Genomic DNA, 19,400 nt, shown 5'->3' on the forward strand with positions numbered 1-19,400 from the left:
CTAGCTCGTGGTGAGAGATTGCTTCGTCTCCTTCTGTTTCCAAGGTCAAAAATGAACTTTCAATCTCAAATTGAAATTTTGCCTCCAGCATAAATAAAATCCCTTTAACTACTCTGTACTGAATTAGAAGCGTTAATCAACTTTGAATCACATGGGCGGAAAGTAAGATTTGAAGAGGAACTGACTCTCTGCATAAAGCATTCAGATTGATCATGAACGCTTTGCGGATCATCCGTCTAGTTGTCCCTCATTCAAAAACAGAAGTCTCGTCGGATCACGGTGACGTGACAACGTGATCAGCAGCGTTAGTTCAGGGTGAAGATGAGCAGGCAGAGCGGATGTGGTGAACGTCTGTCCTGGGTTACATTTCACTTCCTCGATGGTTCACTGCAGACATCATATCGCATCGATCCGGGGTTTATTCCGTCTCAGTGATTCCGGTGAAAGTAAAGATCTGCAGCTAATGTCACTGCTGTATTTTTTTTATTTGTTGCCTTTTTAAATCAATGACGTCTCTCTGCATGACAGCATCTCTCCGCTGCTGCAGCGTGCCCCCGTTACGATCCGACACGAACGCGGAAAATAAAACGATCCCTCCCGGTCGACGGTTTTGAGCGTCTGTGGGTTCACCGGAGACCATCCGGGTCCCCGATCCGTATTCTCCTCACCGGCATCGGCTCCAGCAGCTGAGGATGGAGGGAGAGGCTGTCGCTCCTCGAGCCGCTTTCATAACGAAACAACGAGGCAACGTTGACAGCAACCAAAGATCTCTACCTCTAAAGATCGCGAAGATGTCTCACTCCGCAGCTTTAAGTAGTCCCGTCTGGGCGCCTCCAGAGTGGGCTCTGGTTGTAGTCCAAGACTGTTATTATTATATTATCGTATCCTATTTCTGGGAATATTCCACAGACATAAGTCGTATTCTTTTGTATCATTTGTCACATCTAGGTGCAGTGATTCACTGAAAGAAAGAACGACCAGCAGTGAAAAGTGGGCACTTTTCTCAATTTGCAGCTATACATGCACTTCCATTTGATGCGACTTCATACTTGTACTTCACTACTTTTCAGAGAGAAGTATTGTCCTTAATACTTCACTACATGTATTAAAGAGCAATAGCTACATATCTACAGATGTTATATATAACTGTTATATTATTATTAATACACTGACACCACTCTGCATTTTCATACGTTAAGTCGGTTGGTAATTTGGTAATACTGACATTTTTACAGTGGTAAAAACAAAGAAGTAAAAAATATCTGAAACTCAAGGAAATCATGACGCCAAATGCATTATGTTTGTCATTTTGACCCATAGGATCTTCTCCTTTTATTTTGTATTAGCAGTTTTCTTTGTGTTCCAATATGTTTTTAAATCATTATTTTGAATGGTATTATTTCTGGTTAAAACGGACGGCTGGTGTATGGGTTTTGTTAATGTAGGCTTTAAATTGCAAACATAATAGGGATTGTAAACATTGAGACATGACTGATGATCAGGCTCAGGTTTGTATGTCTTTTTCCAGTTTTCGCATCATTGAGAGAGTGAGACCTCCCTCAGCCGGGACTGAACCATTTTACTGGAAACAGGAGGGACGCTGATCCCTTCAATGCATCTCTCTGCAGACTCTTTTTAATACACGTGGGACTCCTTCTGGCGAAACATTAGATCACTTAGTTTGTTTGTTCCTTAATAATTGATTATGTTTGCATTTAATTCATTATTTCTCTTCAAGGCCAAATCAAATACTCAACAGCATTAAAACAGCATTTTGAGTGTTTTTCAATTAATACAACATAGCTACCGGCCTGTGGAACTGCTGTGTGTCCTTTACTGATGGAAACTAACAAAAGTAGAAAACGTGGTTTAGATAGAGCTTCCAATCTCTCCAAGTTGACGATAAATTGCAGCTTGTGCCTTTAAGATGCTGAAATGTAAAAACAAATCAGGTCTGAAACTGCAGTTTTGAGAATAATACCCTTTTTATTTTAAGATGTTATAAATTTACAAAAAAATACTTAATTGAACATCTGCATTATCCTGAAATGTACTTGACTAATAGCTTTTATTTTAATTGTATTAGTCCCCCCTCCCTTTCTTTGAAGAAGACATTTTTCAAATTTCAAATTTTTACTATTTTATTATTTAATTTTTCTCTTACTGTTTTCCATTTTGTGTAGCTTTTCAAGTGTAGTCACCTGTGGCTGATGATTACTCCACTGTTTCTGAATGAATACTGGACACTGAATACTTTTGATGTATTTAATGTCATTCTTATGCTGATGTTTTGTACCTGATGAAACATTGCACAGCATCAGTAATGTGACATATTGTGGGATAATTATTGGTCACCCAGCTGCTCGCTGTGCTGTTTATTCCGTCTGTCTGCCTAATTGAAACCACTGCATTCAGTCCCCCAAAGCTGAGGTGAAAAGGAACTTCAGTGGGCAGAAACGGATCATTAATATCACAACATTGTGCGACTATATATAACATTTTCATAAAGATTTTTCATTGCCAGCATTACTCTGTGTGCAGGGTGTGAACTGAAAAAAAACCAGGCCTGATTGTTTTCCATCGGGTTCATTAAATTCTCTGAATTGTCAGCGTGGAATGAGTTCATGCCTTTCCCAGGGGCACCTCGTCCGGCCTTCACATGCATGTCACACAATGAGAGGGAGGAGGGAGTGAGCGCTCATTCCCCTGAAACTCGTAATAAGAGCAACAGGACTCTGCTCTTAAAACGCTGTCGTCATTTTCAACACACTCTCTTTTTTTCCCCACAGATATGTGAGTCTTCATCATCCGCCTTTCATTATCGCAGCAGGGTGGAGGTGTTGTGTGATACAACTGTTCTCACATGTGATCTGTTTCCCTGTGTGTGTGTGTGTGTGTGTGTGTGTGTGTGTGTGTGTGTGTGTGTGTGTGTGTGTGTGTGTGTGTGTGGAAGTGCACAACCGCAGTCTCACTGACTCTCTTCTGGCCCTGACTGCGTCTGCATCTGTCACCCTGCAAGAGCCTCTGGAGACACGACACCGAAACACCGATCAGGCCGGAATGGCGCACGCAATCAAAAATCAATTAATCCTAATCAGAGACGAGTGCTAAACACCGCTGACAGACTGCGCCCGCTGTTTATTTTCCCACAGAGTGGCAGAAATACCGAAGTGTGACAGCAGAGAATTGATGTCCCACGCTCATTTTCTCCTCTCAAACGCCTCACTTGTTGGCGTGCCGAGTAAACAACCGGTTCCTCCTGTGCACGCACGGGCCGCCTCGTGAAGCGGGGCCTCTGTGTGGAGCAAGCCGGAGCAAGCCGGGCAGACAGTGAGCTGACTAGAATTAGATCTGGCGTCAGTGAGGATAACGGAGGCTAAACTGGCAGGACTGGACTGTACGCGAGAGCTGACTCTGCAGTGACCCGGAGAGAGACTGTGTGACCTGATATTATAAGGGGGGCATATCAAGTGCATTGAAAAGTACATTTGGATTAAAATGTAATTTTAAAAAGTCATATCAACTGATACAATGAGGGCCACATGGTGCACGGTTTCTTTGTTATTACTTGATTTTGTGGTTGCAGGCCTATATTCTAAAATAAATGTGTTTCATCAACTTTCCAAACAGCAAATCTGGGGCTAGGTGATATTCTAAACGCATACTAGAGACGAGAGATACCGTTTCTTTTTAAGTCAAATTAAATGTAAAGAATACTTGAAAATCTTCTATCAACAGTTTCAAGGATTGCCCTGCTTTAAGGTAAGTTGGGGAAGGAAAGAAGGGAAAGGACAAAGGGCAGAGGAAGTGAAATAAGTAACGCAGGGCCAACAGAAGTATAAGGAAGTTAAGACAAAATAGAGGAATTGAGCATAAAAAGAGCCCACTAAAAGGAGAAAAATATTTTGTTACAAATTAAAGACCTGTATTTAACTTTTTCTCAAGGACAAACAACAAAATATTCGCAGTAAACTGTTCTCAAGGCTGAAAGATTAAAGTCATCTGGTTCATTTCAGAGTGTTACATTATTGTCACTTCATTTCCTGCTGTGGAGTCCAAGCTACGACTCATTTTTAGAAGTTTATCTCATAAAAAGCTGATCTTCAAAAGAACCACAGCTGTTAGATAAATGGAGTAAAACACAATAGTTCCACCAGAAATGTGGAGGAAAGGTAGAAAGTGTACCAAAGTGGAAATCACTCGAGAACCAAACAGCACTGATACATGCAATGCAGATCAGATACCACCAGGTGGAGCTACATCCCTTCTCTCACGTCTGTGAGTCATAAAGGCAAACATAATGCTTCATAAGGTCACATTCACCAGCAGCAACACAAGCTAAAGCACTCAGTGCATGTGTTACTATGAGAGAGGAGGCAACTACCAGGACACACAGTGACAAGGTGGGTGTTTACTGTTTTTCCTACCTGCATGTGTGTGTGGGCTCGGCTCTCACCGGGACACTGTGGGGGAAGGAGAAGTAAACTTATGTTACACAGAAAGCATCATCTAAAATCGGCTTTTCTTACGGTACGGCTCTGACAACAAGTACGGTGTTTAGTGAAAACATAACCATACAGGGCCTGATCTCGTCAGCCACAATATGTGCATGTGTTATCACCTCCATGGAGGTTTTGCTAAAATTCCACTGACCCACATGTGGATATAAAAACAGTTATGATATCTCAGTCAGCCAGTCTGTCTGTCTGTGGTTTGAGCCAAAACACAGATAGCAGCAGGAAGAGGAGGGATGAACGCAGCCTGGTGAAGACTTTAGCCTGCAACTGGCTCACCTGACTGGGTCACGTTCAGAGCCTGGATTTAAGGTCTTAACCAGGAGCTTTTCAGACGTCATTCTTAAGTACAAGCTATCAAACACGGGCCCAGTTGTCAGTAGAATGCATTAGATGTGTGAACACGTGTGTGTGTTTGAGGCCACTCAGCATATGTATGGTTTTTTTCGCAGGGTGCGGACGGGACAAAAATACCTCAGCTTCTCGTTCTTTCCTTTTGAGAGGAGAGGAAAGAGTGTGAACTTTGACCTCGAGCTCCTCGACCCGGAGACCCAGCGATTGTTTCTGCTGCGACAGCTCCTCGATCACCCTGAGAGAGAGAGAGAGAGAGAGAGAGAGAGACTCAGCATAACATGTTTTAAGCTGCAGTGAAGTTCAACGATCTGACCCTGGGCCACTGTTGGGGTCAGTTACAGTATGTAGGTCAGAGCTCTGGCTCTTTGTTGTGGGCTGTTTTAGACAAGGTCAGTCTGTGCCAGGGTCAGCGGCAGTATCAGTGTCAACGGTGCTGTAAATAGCACTGATATCCTGGAGCGTAGCACAAAATTCTGAAGCCTGCACTTAAGCATTCTCTATTGGCCCCTCCCCCCGCCCATGGGCCAAGTATACTCAGTCCCCTTGTTGTAATGGTTGTTACATTACGTTATGTTTTTGTTATCTTTTTTCCAACCTTAACAAAGTCGTTTTGTTGCCTGAACCCAACCAGTCATTACACAGCGTTGACCACGTGGGATTGTGTGTGATATGAGGCTGATTTTAAACACATTTTTGGTTCTTTTAACATTCAACGTGGTTTGCAGAATGCCAAAACATTTCTGATTAAACCGAACACTGTGTCCTCCATAAATTGTGTCTATAAAGTGAGAAAATAGCACCGTAAAAAATAAAAGCTGGGACTAAACTACCGCATGAATGTTTTCAACAGGAGGTCAAAGTCACCTGTCTTTGTCGGCCATGGCCTGCCGGGGGAGCAGTCCACCTGAGCCTCCGCTCTCCTCCTCCATCCTCTCCACCATCTCTCTCTCCAGAGCCAGGCAGCGCTGACCCTCGGAGTCCGCCAGCGAGGCCATCTGCTCGGCCTCGCCTCGTGCCTGCTCGGCCTCCTGAACGCAACACAGATGGGAGTAAAAAAGACCAAATCAGTTAGTCTGTCAGTGATCTTGCGTGTCATCTTGTTTAAAGGGATCGTTCCTGTTTATTATTATTATTTGAGTCTTGTTCTGCAGTTACTGCATGGATCCTGGGAGTGACTTTGTATTTGTGTGTCTGTACCTCTTGTAGCAGCTGAACTTTGGTTTCGAGGATCTCCTGCATGTGGATGATCTCCTCCTGACGCTCTGACAGGCGACGCTGCAGCTCTGCTTCATTCTGATTGGACAGGCTCTCTGCCGTCGACCTATTGGGGTTGTGGTTTTGGACAATTATTTTACGAGGGAAGCTGCGAAAGAAAAACTCCTTCTTTAGGGGAAAACGTGTTAGCTTGAAACATCAGAATATTTTTGATAAGAGGATTGTTCTTGAATAGTCATAACATGTTGGACCCGATGCAGATGTCTACTTGGTTGAGGAGACCCTGAATAATACATGTATGCTATAAAAACAGCTGGTTTCAGAGGCAGACGGGTTTATTTCATTGACTTATTTTCCCCCGTAGACAACAAGCACACTCATGATTTATTCAGAGCTGGTCAATTAGATCAGGCTGTCATCAACGGGAGTCCCAAAGACTCAAAGGTCACAACGTTCTGCACTGCATGTAATCTGTTTCTACTATACAAAATCTGATACTGCTCGATACGTTATAGTTACGGATCAGTGCGTGAAGGTCATCAGAAGCAATATGAGTTTTATGGGATGTTATTCTTGAATTGGTGCTGAGTCACTTGGAACATGCGCTTTAAATATAACAAATCTGTAACACAAGTTAAGAAACTGGCATCAGTGTCCGGCTTGTTTTTCAGCGGTTTGCTGATAATGCAGAATTCGGCTATTTCCCATAAATTAGTTCATTTTCTTTAACTCAAATAAGCCAGGACTCAGAAATGGCCTGTACAACTTTTAATTTGCATCAAAACACACATCGTCATAGACAATTATGAAAATAGTACTTAGGCTGTGATTTTTGTGGAATGCCTAAATCCTGTTTAAAGGAAATGCAGGCTTTGTTGAAGGATGAACTGCGCAGACTGAGCACTGAGTTACAACCATTTTTAATGTTGGTGTATCTAAAATGCTATATTATTATATCTGCCAGGATCGCTCAATGTGGAAAAGTAGTGTATTCATTTTGTATGATGTTAGCGACGGTGGTTTGCATTACAGGTGAGGAAACCCTGGCTTTATAAAAAGGTGGTTACGTCCAAAAATTCCACCAAATTGAATCGGAATCTGTTTGCATGTTTTTTGTGACACTCTGCTAACAGACAGAGGGATGGAGCGGGAACAGAACCCTCCTCGCTCGGCTCAGGTTAATCACAAAACACTTAAACAGAGTGAACCATGTGTCCAGGGGAGAGGAAACATGGACCCCAGAGGGAAATGTCTCCGGACCCCTCGGTGGGCCGGTCTGTCACTGCTCCACCACTCAGCAGCTTCAACACCAAGAAGGTCACACTCAGGCTTTTCCTCCCCACATCTATCAGTCACGCTCTGTTAATAGCTCTAATGATAAACTGTGGCCAGAGAGTTTATTTATGAAACAGCAGGGCACAGAGAGCCTCGGCACTGACCCCAGACTCCACTCAGACGCTCGCTCTCCTCAAGGGCTGGAATTCCTGCTATTTTTCATTATTTTGACAAAGCGCTACATTGACTGACATTACTACTGCCCACACTGCATGATAAACACTGCAACTGAGCTAATGGTGTTTTTCCAATCACCAAAAAATGGTAATGGACAGGATTTGCCATCCTTACTTAGACACATGAGTTTAGTGTCGGTTAAGCAGGAGGACAAAACAAGAAAACTAACTTTCAGAATGTACCTTCAGAAAACCACCACGTCCAAGGCTTTCTACGATGTGAGGAGTCAGCAGCTCTCCTTTTCCTTGATGCCTTACATGCATAATTTCATCTGTGCGCGCTCATATAGCATAGTGTATTTTTTTTCAGAGCAGAGGGTGCACGAACCGACACAAAACCTCATTGCATTTGGGTATCTGGAGTGCCTACAAAACCCACAAACTGTAAAAAAATGTCACAGGTTCATTAGAATATACCGCCCCCCCATCCGAGTATCTCCACGGCTTGAGATCTACCTTTGCAAGCTGATCAGAGCAGACTGGGCATTTTCTGGAGGGGACTTAAAGAGACAGGCGCCAATAACATTAAAGCATGTAAACATGTTCTAGTAGAAACCCAAAATAAAAGTGAGAAACTTAAAATGAGCATGACATGTCCTCTAAGATATGTTTTTGTTTTGTTTAGGTAAAGATGTTCAAATGAACTGATCCACGAAGAGACAGACAGCTGCCTCACAGACAGGTGCTGGACCTCAAATAGTTCTCCCGACTCAGCAAAGCGACAACCGCAAGACACCCCTGCCCTTCTCTCTCTCTACACCCTCCCCCCTTCAAAACAAACCCTCAGCGGGTCCCTCGCCCCCCCCCCCCCCCCCCCCCCCCCCCCCCCCCAACCCCTCATCCCCTCTTCGCCCTACGTCCCAGAACACAGAGCCACTTCATCCCCTTCAAAAGTGTTTCGGTGCTGAGCCCATACATGGCATTCCTCAGAGCTTAGCGTGTGTGTTGTGATAGCTAGGTGAGTCTACTGGGCCAGTGGGCTCGCGTGTGATGAGAGGCCGCCGGGTCCTGAGGGCGCCCGGGCTCTGATGTACGGATGGACTCATGGGAAATAAAATAAAACTAGCGATGAAAAGAGTGTTTCTATACTTCTCTGTCAGGTTTCCCTAAAGGCGGACTGTCCTAGACATGCAATATACCACTGGTGAGCGATTTGTTGCATACATTTGGAGGTTCAAGGCCCGGCGATTCTCAAACTAACACCATCATGGTAGCTGGGAGTCAAGAAGACAAATACTCACAGAGCTGTGTCCAGAAGCTGTTGTTTCTCCTCAAGCTCCTTTTTCAGACTCTCCACTTCAACCTTCAACTCGATGTTCTGAGAAAGAGATTCATTCAACAAAACAATAAGAACCGGTCAGTGTCTCAGTGGGGTATTAAGTCAGAATCCCATGTATTTACAACACATTCTGGTTCAGATCTGGGATTTTGTTGTACTTCAAACCAGGATTACAGAGCCAGTATGCAGTGAAAACAACATCAGTGATCAGTGGCAATGTTCAATAGTCAGTTGTAGTTTGATATAGAAAAAAATGTACCACAAATGTAGTCTTTATGATGCTGGATATCTCAATAATTCCAGGTTATGGCTGCTGTAAAATCACAGTATTGATATCATATTGATTCCAAGGCCACAGAGAATACTTCCTTTTGATTGGCTGGTATGTTAAGGTGTACATCAGTGCACCTTAACATAGCTCCAGTCAACAGTTCATAGCTTTTATAGGCTACAACACTGATGCTACATTGTCAGAGGAGAACAATGTTCCCATATAGCAAAGCATTGTTTTCCTGTCATGCAAAAACATAGCCACCCTATCTCCGGTGTTATCTAATTCATAATTCACAATTTGTTTTCTTCTCATGGAGTTCTGCTCAGTGCTGCATAGAGACACACTGAATGGGCTTCCCAAGTTGCACGTGCTGACTTGTATTTCAGGGAGCTCTGTACGACTATAAATAGCGGCAGGGATATGAGCACCTGCTGTATCTGTCTCCACTGGAGCCCCTAACCCCAGTGTGACATCCACTACTCCCCCCCCAGTCCTGCACCCGGCAACGCCTCCACTTTTAACTCTTGGCTCTGAACGCAGCAACAAACTGGACTGAACTGGTCGTCAGTTTGCTCTCGTGCAGGTATCTGCCCGCACTGGCGATTTGCTTTTCCTGTACATCAATCTGGAGTTACATGTCAGTGTAGGGAACTTCATTTCCGTGTGCAGCAAGTCCAATGACTGACACGCTGACTCACAACGCAAGTGTTGCTGCTTCTGCCGTATAGATGCAAGAGGAATTAAACTAGCGCAGTGCATACACGGTGTGCATGCATGCAACCAGCGGGCCTCAGGGTTCTCAGGCTCTAATAATGTAGGTCATATGGGTCTATAGTCGACAGAAAACAGGTCAGACAGTCACTGTGGGGGAAGTAAAAACAAGCACCCTATCAGCAGACATTTAGATACACTGCCCTTCATCTGTCCAAACACCACTCACTGTTACATGTTTCTACCCATTTTCACCTGTTTTTCTTTTAAAAACGAGAAGGTTGCAACTGCTTTTCATTCAGGTTTTACGTCATGCATCACGGAGATGTCCTTCTGCAAGAAAACACTGTTGAGCCCTGTTTGTGGCAAACGGGCTCCTCTGGGTCGAGGGCCGCCCAGAAAGAGATCATACTGGCAACGAATCACATTTGTACATATACAGAGGAGCTTTCACATATCTGGAATTTTCCTTAAACAGTGTAGTTGGACCTTGACCAAGTCAGCTGTAAAATGAGAAGACATGTTCTAATAAGTTGACGCTCACAGTCCACGAAGGAGAACGGGTCAAATGCAATGTATGAACTGTGGCTCACCCCCAACTTGTTCTCTAGCGGTACTAAGCTGCCATTAAACAAACATATGTTGTCACGTATTTGTGGTACACGTCAATACTTTTGGTGGGAGGCTCATTTTAAAAAGGGATTCATTGTCAATAAAAGGACTACTTTCGAGCTCAGTGGACAAAGCTAAAGAGAGTTCACATTATCGGTTCATTTGGGTGCCCCCATAGTGGGTGGGAGGCCCTTAAGTACCTGCTGGTTTACCCCAGAGAGCACTGAGACAAACTGTAGTCTCTCTAAAAACAGCCTCACAGGCAGAAATGTGTGACTGACAGCACGTATGAACTGTTGCAGAGCAGCCGGAGACCCGCTGTCAGTGCTAATAACTGTCAAACACAAACCTGCAGCTCTGAAAACAACCATGCTGACTGCACCGCAGAGCCGATACCTGCAGGGGAAAGCATCCAGAGCATGCAGACACAGTTGATGTTGACAATTCCCTGCATGCATCATTCGTGTTCTCACTCACCCTCTTGTGCACGCCATCGCTGCTCTCCTCAAACTTCTGCTGGATCTTCTCCTCCAGGAAGTAGATCCGGAGCTTCAGGCTGAAGTTCTCCTTCTTCAGGTCGTTGAGGTGCTGCGAGATAGTGCGGCAACCGGGGAAACCAGAGTTAGACACGGCGACAGGTGGCTCCGCCGTAGGGGGCATCGCAGCCCCCCATTCGGTCCCGTGTAATATGTGAAAAGACAGGGTTGAAGAGAAACAGCAGCCTCTGGTTGAAGAAACTATACTATCCAGATGATACGGAAACTCAGATGATCTGCTCTCTCCTGCTGTCACACATCAACAGGCAGGAACACAAACAGAGCTCCTCTCAGCTTGGATTTGTTACAGGAGGGTTCGGTACACAGACAGGCAGGAGGGGATTATGGGAGGTGGGAAGGGGGAGAGGGGATGTTTCCTTTTTTAACCATGAGGAAGTCATGCCAAGAATCTGAGGCAGGGTTGTGTGTGTGTGTGGGTATGTGTGTGTGTGTGTGTGTGTGTTTGTTGATAAAAGTGATGAGCTGCAGCTACATTCAGACTTGTAAATGCGTGGGAGACTTGATCAGAGTGTGTTTTTCTTCCACTCGACCTTTGTTTAATGGTTGACATGAGATCAAAAGAGGCTGTCCTCATCACAAAAATGACAGCGTTGTGCATTTGTTCATACACTTGAAAACCTCTCCCAAAAGTAAAGGAAGATGAAGTGTTGGCGTTATCCCGCCACAAAACCTCGTAGGGAACTGCACACAGCTGTTTCCTTCCCGTCTCCTACCAAAAGACATCGTTGGTTTCTTTTAACCATGACCGTCACTCATCCCTGATCTTAACCAAGACATTTTTAGTTGCCTACATTTTATCAAATCCTAAACACAGAGAGGTGACAGATAGTGGGTTTCAAAGGCACTGACAAAAAAAATCTTTGACTGGCACTTTTGGGTGTTTTGTGGCTTTGACCCGAGGCATCAGTCGTATGTCCTCCACCGATCACAGGAGAGCTTGCCAGAAAGTTGTACTGCTATTGATGATATGACTAAACATGGAGAAAGACGTGTTGCAAGCTGTTAGAAAATGAGAAGTACCAGTGGAGTTTGGTTAAAGATCTCCTACGACAAAAAAGCAAAGGATGTAAATATCAACAGAAAAAACAGAAAGGTGAGCTGTATATGGTCTAATTATATTATACGATCGAGGCCTATAGAGGACAACTGGTGAACAGTTTCCCTGAAGAGAAGCCTCAGAGGGCTGAGTGTGGCTGACAGCTGCTGGAAGCACCAGTAATATAAGGTTAGTGGGAGAACAAGGAGACTGTCGGGGTGGAGGAATCCAAAAGGTCCCCCTCAAAAAATGCTCTTATTCCCTTTCACCACCATCCTTTGACCTTGGTGCAAAATGTCATATGATCGAGGAAAGATGGGAGCTGGAGCAAGGAATTATGGGACGGCGATGTCTTCCTTTTGTTCCATGACTCAGTTATGCTCCAACCATTGTGTGTTTCCACTGCTTTTGAATGACTGTATTTCATTATGAGGATGATTCTACCTGCACACAGATATAAGTCTTTGAAATGATGGTGACATAATGTCACCAAGATGTCTGAAAAACTTTCACTTTCTAACACATTTTTGGCATGTTTTAACCTAAACGTCTAGACTTCTTGTCTTTCCTGCAAGAGACCAAAAACTAAACCTCCGAGCAAATGAGCTAAAGGAAACCGAAGAAAAGGCACTGAACCCTCCAGGTCAGTTCCCTGACTTTCTCCCTGACGAAATAAGAATTTACAACCTCATCCACGCAGGAAAAAAAAGCCACTTTAATGTTAAAAAAAAAAGCCAGCTCTACACTCCCAGGTGTGATCCTCGTTTGTGAACACCTCGTGTCTGACCAGAGGGAGGCGCTTACGCTCTACCTGAGCTCAGAGAGTCCCAGCATCCCTGCAGAACCAGAGGCTATTTACAGAAGCCGTCGCCCTGCGGCTGTCACTGAGGAATGCTGAAGTGGTGAGACATTGCTGATCACACACATGCAGGAGCGTCCAAAGAGCTGGCACACAGCACGAGACTGACTGACGGCAGATTACAGCTATACACACACACACGAGCGTATGAATGCTGTAACACATGTTGTATTCACTTTCTGCACATGCGTGCACACCAGAGCCACATTCAGATAGAGGAGAAAGTATATATACACAGTTTGATTGTGAAACAGTTTAAACAGAAGATACAAAAGAAGATACTGCGCAAACTCACGTAACTCTGGTTATTGTGTGCATCGTGGACGTTTCTCCCCGTCTGTTATGTTCAACAAGAATTTCTCAGCGTTTCTTTTAAAACCTCCTTTTGTGTACCGCTGATATAGTCCACACAATGATGACTGCAGTTCTGCATAAAGTTACCACACATCTGCTTCTCGTAGGGCCCACATCCGTCAATAAGGCAACGATAGCCTTCATTCTCTTTTCAATTTAATTTCGTCCCATCATTTTATGGATTCAAGCTATTTAAGCCTTTTAAAATTCTGAGCAAATAAATATATGGCTTGTATGGGAACAACAGTGTGAAAGTGTGGATTTCTGTCTAATAACAACTGCAACACTGACGCCTTCACACAGTAGAAACAGAGGGATTACCTCTGGATTTGGGTGTGACATCAGCACCGAGTGAATTTTTTTTTTTTTTTAATTCAACATCCTGTTTCAGCTTCAGCACACTTCCCTTCACATATTCAGAAAGTGCATTTAAACCGAATTTTTTTTTAACCCAAAGGACTGCTGTTGCATTAATAGAACTTTACTCTTCAATAAATTATGACATATTCTATATATACATATTATAAGTGTGTAACGAGAAGAGAAGCAGTCAGAAAAGCAACTAAGCAACGTAAAACAATCTATTCAATTAATTATCATTTTAAACATAAATCTTTCAAATTATTTTTACTAATTTATCGATAAAATGTCCGAAAATAGTGAGAAATGTCTAACACAAATTCCCAGAACCCAAAGCGTCTTGCTTTGTAAAACCCACTTTACAATGATAGAAATCATTTCAGTTTGATGAAAATCAATCATGATAATTGTTCACAATTTTATGAAGAACAACTAGTCGACTAATTGATTGTACCCACACTGTTGTTGTTGGATTGTTTAGTTTTTTTACTCACAGATAGTAACAGGATTCATTTTTATTTTCTAGCTGCATATAGTTGTCCCTGGGTGCACCCTCACGGCAGTGGCGAGCCGTGCATTTTATACCTGGGCCTTCACTGCTGAAATACCACCTCATAACCACACGATAGCGCCACAGCTAGGGTTATTATTCGCTTCTTGGGCTGTAACTATATAACGTTAGGTATTCGTATTAAACCGTTCGGTACGAGGCTTACAAACCGAACAATACGTTTGAATAATACTAGTGCATTTGGAAAATGCAGAAGCTTAAATTGTAGGAAATACAATGTTTTCTGCGCTCACTAGGAGACAGCGGTCTGTGTGACCTCTGAACCGGAACAAAAACAGCTGGGGCCCCGCAAGTGTTCTGGGAGGCTAGGCTAACTAGCTTAAACAAACAATCAACAGTGCAAGAAATAGAAACATATAAAAACGTACAATAGAATTTAAAAGAATGTAAAATAAAGTGCACAACAACAGATAACTGGACTGTAAACAAGTGTAATGTAAAAGTGACAAGTGTATTAGAATGTGAAGGGATGTACAGGTGAGTTGTAAGTCGCTTTGGATAAAAGCGTCTGCTAAATGACTGTAATGTAATGTAATGTAATGTAAGGAGGGAAATTGTCCTGGGGATGACAGAGTCAGTCAGTGGGGGTCCCGGGCTCTGTTAATGAGCCCGACTGCCGACGGGAAGAAACTGTTCGTGTGGCGTGAGGTCTTGGTCCTGATGGACCTCAGCCTCCTGCCAGATGGAAGGGGCACGAACAGTTTGTGTCCAGGGTGAGAGGGGACGGCTGCAATCTTTCTTGCTTGCTTATGATTCTGATAATAGATATCCAGCCGGTGTTCACAACTTTATTCTCATGTGTGTAATAGATGCAATTTCTTGTGTTAAAAATGTCCGCTTAATAATAAAAAGAAAACTGCGTTAACGCGCGATAAAATACTTGCTGGTGTTAATTAATTTATGCATTAACGCGATAACGCGTTAACTTGCCCAGCCCTAATATATATATATATATATATTATATATATATATGTAGAATTAGCCAACAGTTGTATTAATGTTCGTATGTTTCAACAACTGACTGTCAAATCAAATGAAAGTTCAATTGAATAATATCTCAACTATATTGTCAGTTTTCAAAATTGAACTGAATAAACTGTAAATAATACATAGTAAATACGTCTCTCGCTTTAAGTAAAATAAGGACTGGATTAAATAATTTACATAATACCAAGCTTTTGAAAAATGTATTTCACTGAATTGCCCTGCAGCTTCAAATTCAGTTCATTCAGGTTTGAAGTGATGTCAACCCCAAAAGGTTTTTTAAAGACTATTTAAAATAAATAAATTGTTTTGGCCAGACTTTTCCTTTTGTAAAAAATCTTGAGTGTATGTTGGGTTGGAAGTTGTTCATCTTTTGTAGTTATCCTCCCAAATACAACCTTCATATAGTTGTCTGAAAAGGAGGGGTTTCTTTGAAGTCTTCTTCCATTTTCCTCATTTATGGAGCATTGTCAGTGTTTGGACCTAATGTGAGATTGTCTTGAAAATTATGATTGCTCCTTAACATAGATCAAAAACCAGTCATACAATTCATAAATACGATATTCTCAGAGTTTTATGATCTGATAGATTGTATAACATGTTTCACAGGAAAGGGCTGAATCTCAACTAGCACTGACTCTCTGAAGAGAGAGACAATTAGAGCTGATCAGCAACAGCTGTTACACCTGCACAATGGGGTTATTTAAACCTGCCATGTGGCTCAGACAACATTTTCTGTTGGTGACTGAAGCCATGGGAGCTTTTTGGGCCTTGTTGATTAGCGCGCTGACTGTCTGGCTTACCAAAGGTATTTATATTTGTTCTGTTTAAAGCTTGTTTTCAAGAAATTGTTAGACTATTGCAAAAGTTAGTGATGTTAATTACTTAATTCCTGAAATGCCATTTAGCAGTGACAAGTTTGTCTTATGTGCTATCAAACAGCAGAAACGTTTGATTAACACCTACTCCTGTGTCCGTAGGCTCTTATTTGCCTGTTGGTGGCTCAGCTGACGGCACCCTGTCCGACCACGGGGGCAAAGGCACCCTGTCCGACCACGAGGGCCACAGCAACGGCACCCTGTCCGACCACAAGGGCAACGGCACCCTGTCCGACCACAAGGGCCACAGCAACGGGACCCTGTCCGACCACGAGGGCCACAGCAACGGCACCCTGTCCGACCACGGGGGCCACAGCAACGGCACCCTGTCCGACCACGAGGGCCACAGCAACGGCACCCTGTCCGACCACAAGGGCAACGGCACCCTGTCCGACCACAAGGGCCACAGCAACGGCACCCTGTCCGACCACAAGGGCCACAGCAACGGCACCCTGTCCGACCACAAGGGCCACAGCAACGGCACCCTGTCCGACCACAAGGGCAACGGCACCCTGTCCGACCACAAGGGCCACAGCAACGGGACCCTGTCCGACCACGAGGGCCACAGCAACGGCACCCTGTCCGACCACGAGGGCCACAGCAACGGCACCCTGTCCGACCACGAGGGCCACAGCAACGGCACCCTGTCCGACCACGAGGGCCACAGCAACGGCACCCTGTCCGACCACGAGGGCCACAGCAACGGCACCCTGTCCGACCACGAGGGCCACAGCAACGGCACCCTGTCCGACCACGAGGGCCACAGCAACGGCACCCTGTCCGACCACGAGGGCAACAGCAACGGCACCCTGTCCGACCACAAGGGCCACAGCAACGGCACCCTGTCCGACCACGGGGGCAACAGCAACGGCACCCTGTCCGACTCTGACAGGTCCATTTTAAAAAGTGGGGTCTAGATGTGCGGAAGAGTCGATTTTGCATCTTAAGTTCTTCTTGCTTGTATACCTACTTTTCGTCTCCTTTGAATAAAACTTTTTACTGATATTTTGGTTTCCTTATTTTTCGGAGGAGGGGAAGAAGTGTAGGGTCTGACCATGCGTATCCTGGGATTTTTCTTTTTTATGTTCACTTTTTTTCAACCTACTATTCCAGGAGTCAATAATGGGCGTTCCGGGTCCGGTCCCAGACGCCGTTGTATCCTGAACCTGGACCTTAAACCGATTGTTAATTCAGAATTAAATTTTGACGGAGCACTTCTCTTTTGACTGGCGCAGCTTTTCAAGTCTTTACGGCACCGGGAACACACCGACCAATTAAATGCGTTGTAAATCACATCACGTGATGATGCTCAGCCAATCAAATGTGGTTACTGAAAGGTTTTTGACTCAAGTGAGATTTGCACACCCCTGGTATAGTATTGTACAGGGGTATTCAATTAACTTCAAGGTCCAATTTCAGCCTTGAGTGTTAAAAAACAAAGCTAGGTGAAAAAACAACAAATCTACACCAAGCAAAATGCAAAAAATATAATTTCATCCACATCTTTCAATTTCAACTCTTACTACTCCGACAAAGCCTCTGCTGTAAGTTTCACAATAGTCACGTGCTCGCCCACTGACCAATCGCAGCACACGCTGAATCTCAGCTGCAAACCAAGCTGCACATAATGCTGACGTAGTTGTAGGCCTGCAGGCCGCTCTGGCGCGTCAAAGAATGTTAAACTAAAGATCTGATTGGTTGAAGACTGACAATCAACATCGTCCCCATTCAGTTAAACTGCTCATGGAGGCACTTGTGAGTCTGCAGGCCTGGGGCCTCTCTTCTACCTAGAGACACAGAGGTGAAATCTGATTGGATAAAAGCTCTACTTAAAACAAGCTGCACTGGAAGCAGAGCAACTGAGGAACACAGTAGCTGCGCAATGAGAAAATAAGATAATGGGAAAAATATTTTTATAAATGATGATACATGTGTATTTAAGAATTATTAAATTATAAAATAGCTATAACTTTGTAATTCTGTTTAGGCCAGCAGAGAAGGCTTTGCAGGCCCTGACGGCCCGCCACTGCCTCACAGCACCCTGCATCAAACAGACAAGATTTGAACATTTTTAAACTGTAAGAGTTCTTCCTTTGTCTGCAACCTCATGTGAATTTAAATGTGGAAAATTCTGAGAGCTCAACCCCATCCAACACCTTTGGGGACGAACCGGACAAACTGGGCCGCCAAGTGTGCGCTGCAGCGCTCGGACGTCCTCATACTTTTGGCCACATCCAGAGGTCCACGTCTAACCTCCAGGCACACTGGAGTACGGTTTTTTAAAGACTATTTAAAATAAATAAATTGTTTTGACCAGACTTTTCCTTTTGTAAAAAATCTTGAGTGTATGTTGGGTTGGAAGTTGTTCATCTTTTGTAGTTATCCTCCCAAATACAACCTTCATATAGTTGTCTGAAAAGGAGGGGTTTCTTTGAAGTCTTCTTCCATTTTCCTCATTTATGGAGCATTGTCAGTGTTTGGACCTAATGTGAGATTGTCTTGAAAATTATGATTGCTCCTTAACATAGATCAAAAACCAGTCATACAATTCATAAATACGATATTCTCAGAGTTTTATGATCTGATAGATTGTATAACATGTTTCACAGGAAAGGGCTGAATCTCAACTAGCACTGACTCTCTGAAGAGAGAGACAATTAGAGCTGATCAGCAACAGCTGTTACACCTGCACAATGGGGTTATTTAAACCTGCCATGTGGCTCAGACAACATTTTCTGTTGGTGACTGAAGCCATGGGAGCTTTTTGGGCCTTGTTGATTAGCGCGCTGACTGTCTGGCTTACCAAAGGTATTTATATTTGTTCTGTTTAAAGCTTGTTTTCAAGAAATTGTTAGACTATTGCAAAAGTTAGTGATGTTAATTACTTAATTCCTGAAATGCCATTTAGCAGTGACAAGTTTGTCTTATGTGCTATCAAACAGCAGAAACGTTTGATTAACACCTACTCCTGTGTCCGTAGGCTCTTATTTGCCTGTTGGTGGCTCAGCTGACGGCACCCTGTCCGACCACGGGGGCAAAGGCACCCTGTCCGACCACGAGGGCCACAGCAACGGCACCCTGTCCGACCACAAGGGCAACGGCACCCTGTCCGACCACGAGGGCCACAGCAACGGCACCCTGTCCGACCACGAGGGCCACAGCAACGGCACCCTGTCCGACCACAAGGGCCACAGCAACGGCACCCTGTCCGACCACGAGGGCCACAGCAACGGCACCCTGTCCGACCACAAGGGCAACGGCACCCTGTCCGACCACAAGGGCCACAGCAACGGCACCCTGTCCGACCACAAGGGCCACAGCAACGGCACCC

At 44.2% G+C, this 19,400-nt stretch overlaps 1 protein-coding gene across 1 annotated transcript in view; it reads right to left on the reverse strand.

Moving 5' to 3' along the window:
• pde4dip (phosphodiesterase 4D interacting protein) overlaps positions 1-19,400 on the reverse strand; it is a gene marked incomplete at its 5' end in the record, with an annotated part of 95,619 nt that overhangs the window by 32,523 nt on the left and 43,696 nt on the right. Inside the window, 6 exons of the mRNA XM_079158331.1 lie at positions 4,428-4,463; positions 4,989-5,103; positions 5,733-5,896; positions 6,066-6,189; positions 8,836-8,912; positions 10,948-11,058. Coding sequence (XP_079014457.1) covers positions 4,428-4,463; positions 4,989-5,103; positions 5,733-5,896; positions 6,066-6,189; positions 8,836-8,912; positions 10,948-11,058 — 627 coding nt within the window. The remainder of the gene's footprint in view (positions 1-4,427; positions 4,464-4,988; positions 5,104-5,732; positions 5,897-6,065; positions 6,190-8,835; positions 8,913-10,947; positions 11,059-19,400) is intronic.

This window comes from Pholis gunnellus, assembly GCF_910591455.1.
Source record: "Pholis gunnellus genome assembly, chromosome: 4".
NCBI classification, from domain to species: Eukaryota; Metazoa; Chordata; class Actinopteri; order Perciformes; family Pholidae; genus Pholis; species Pholis gunnellus.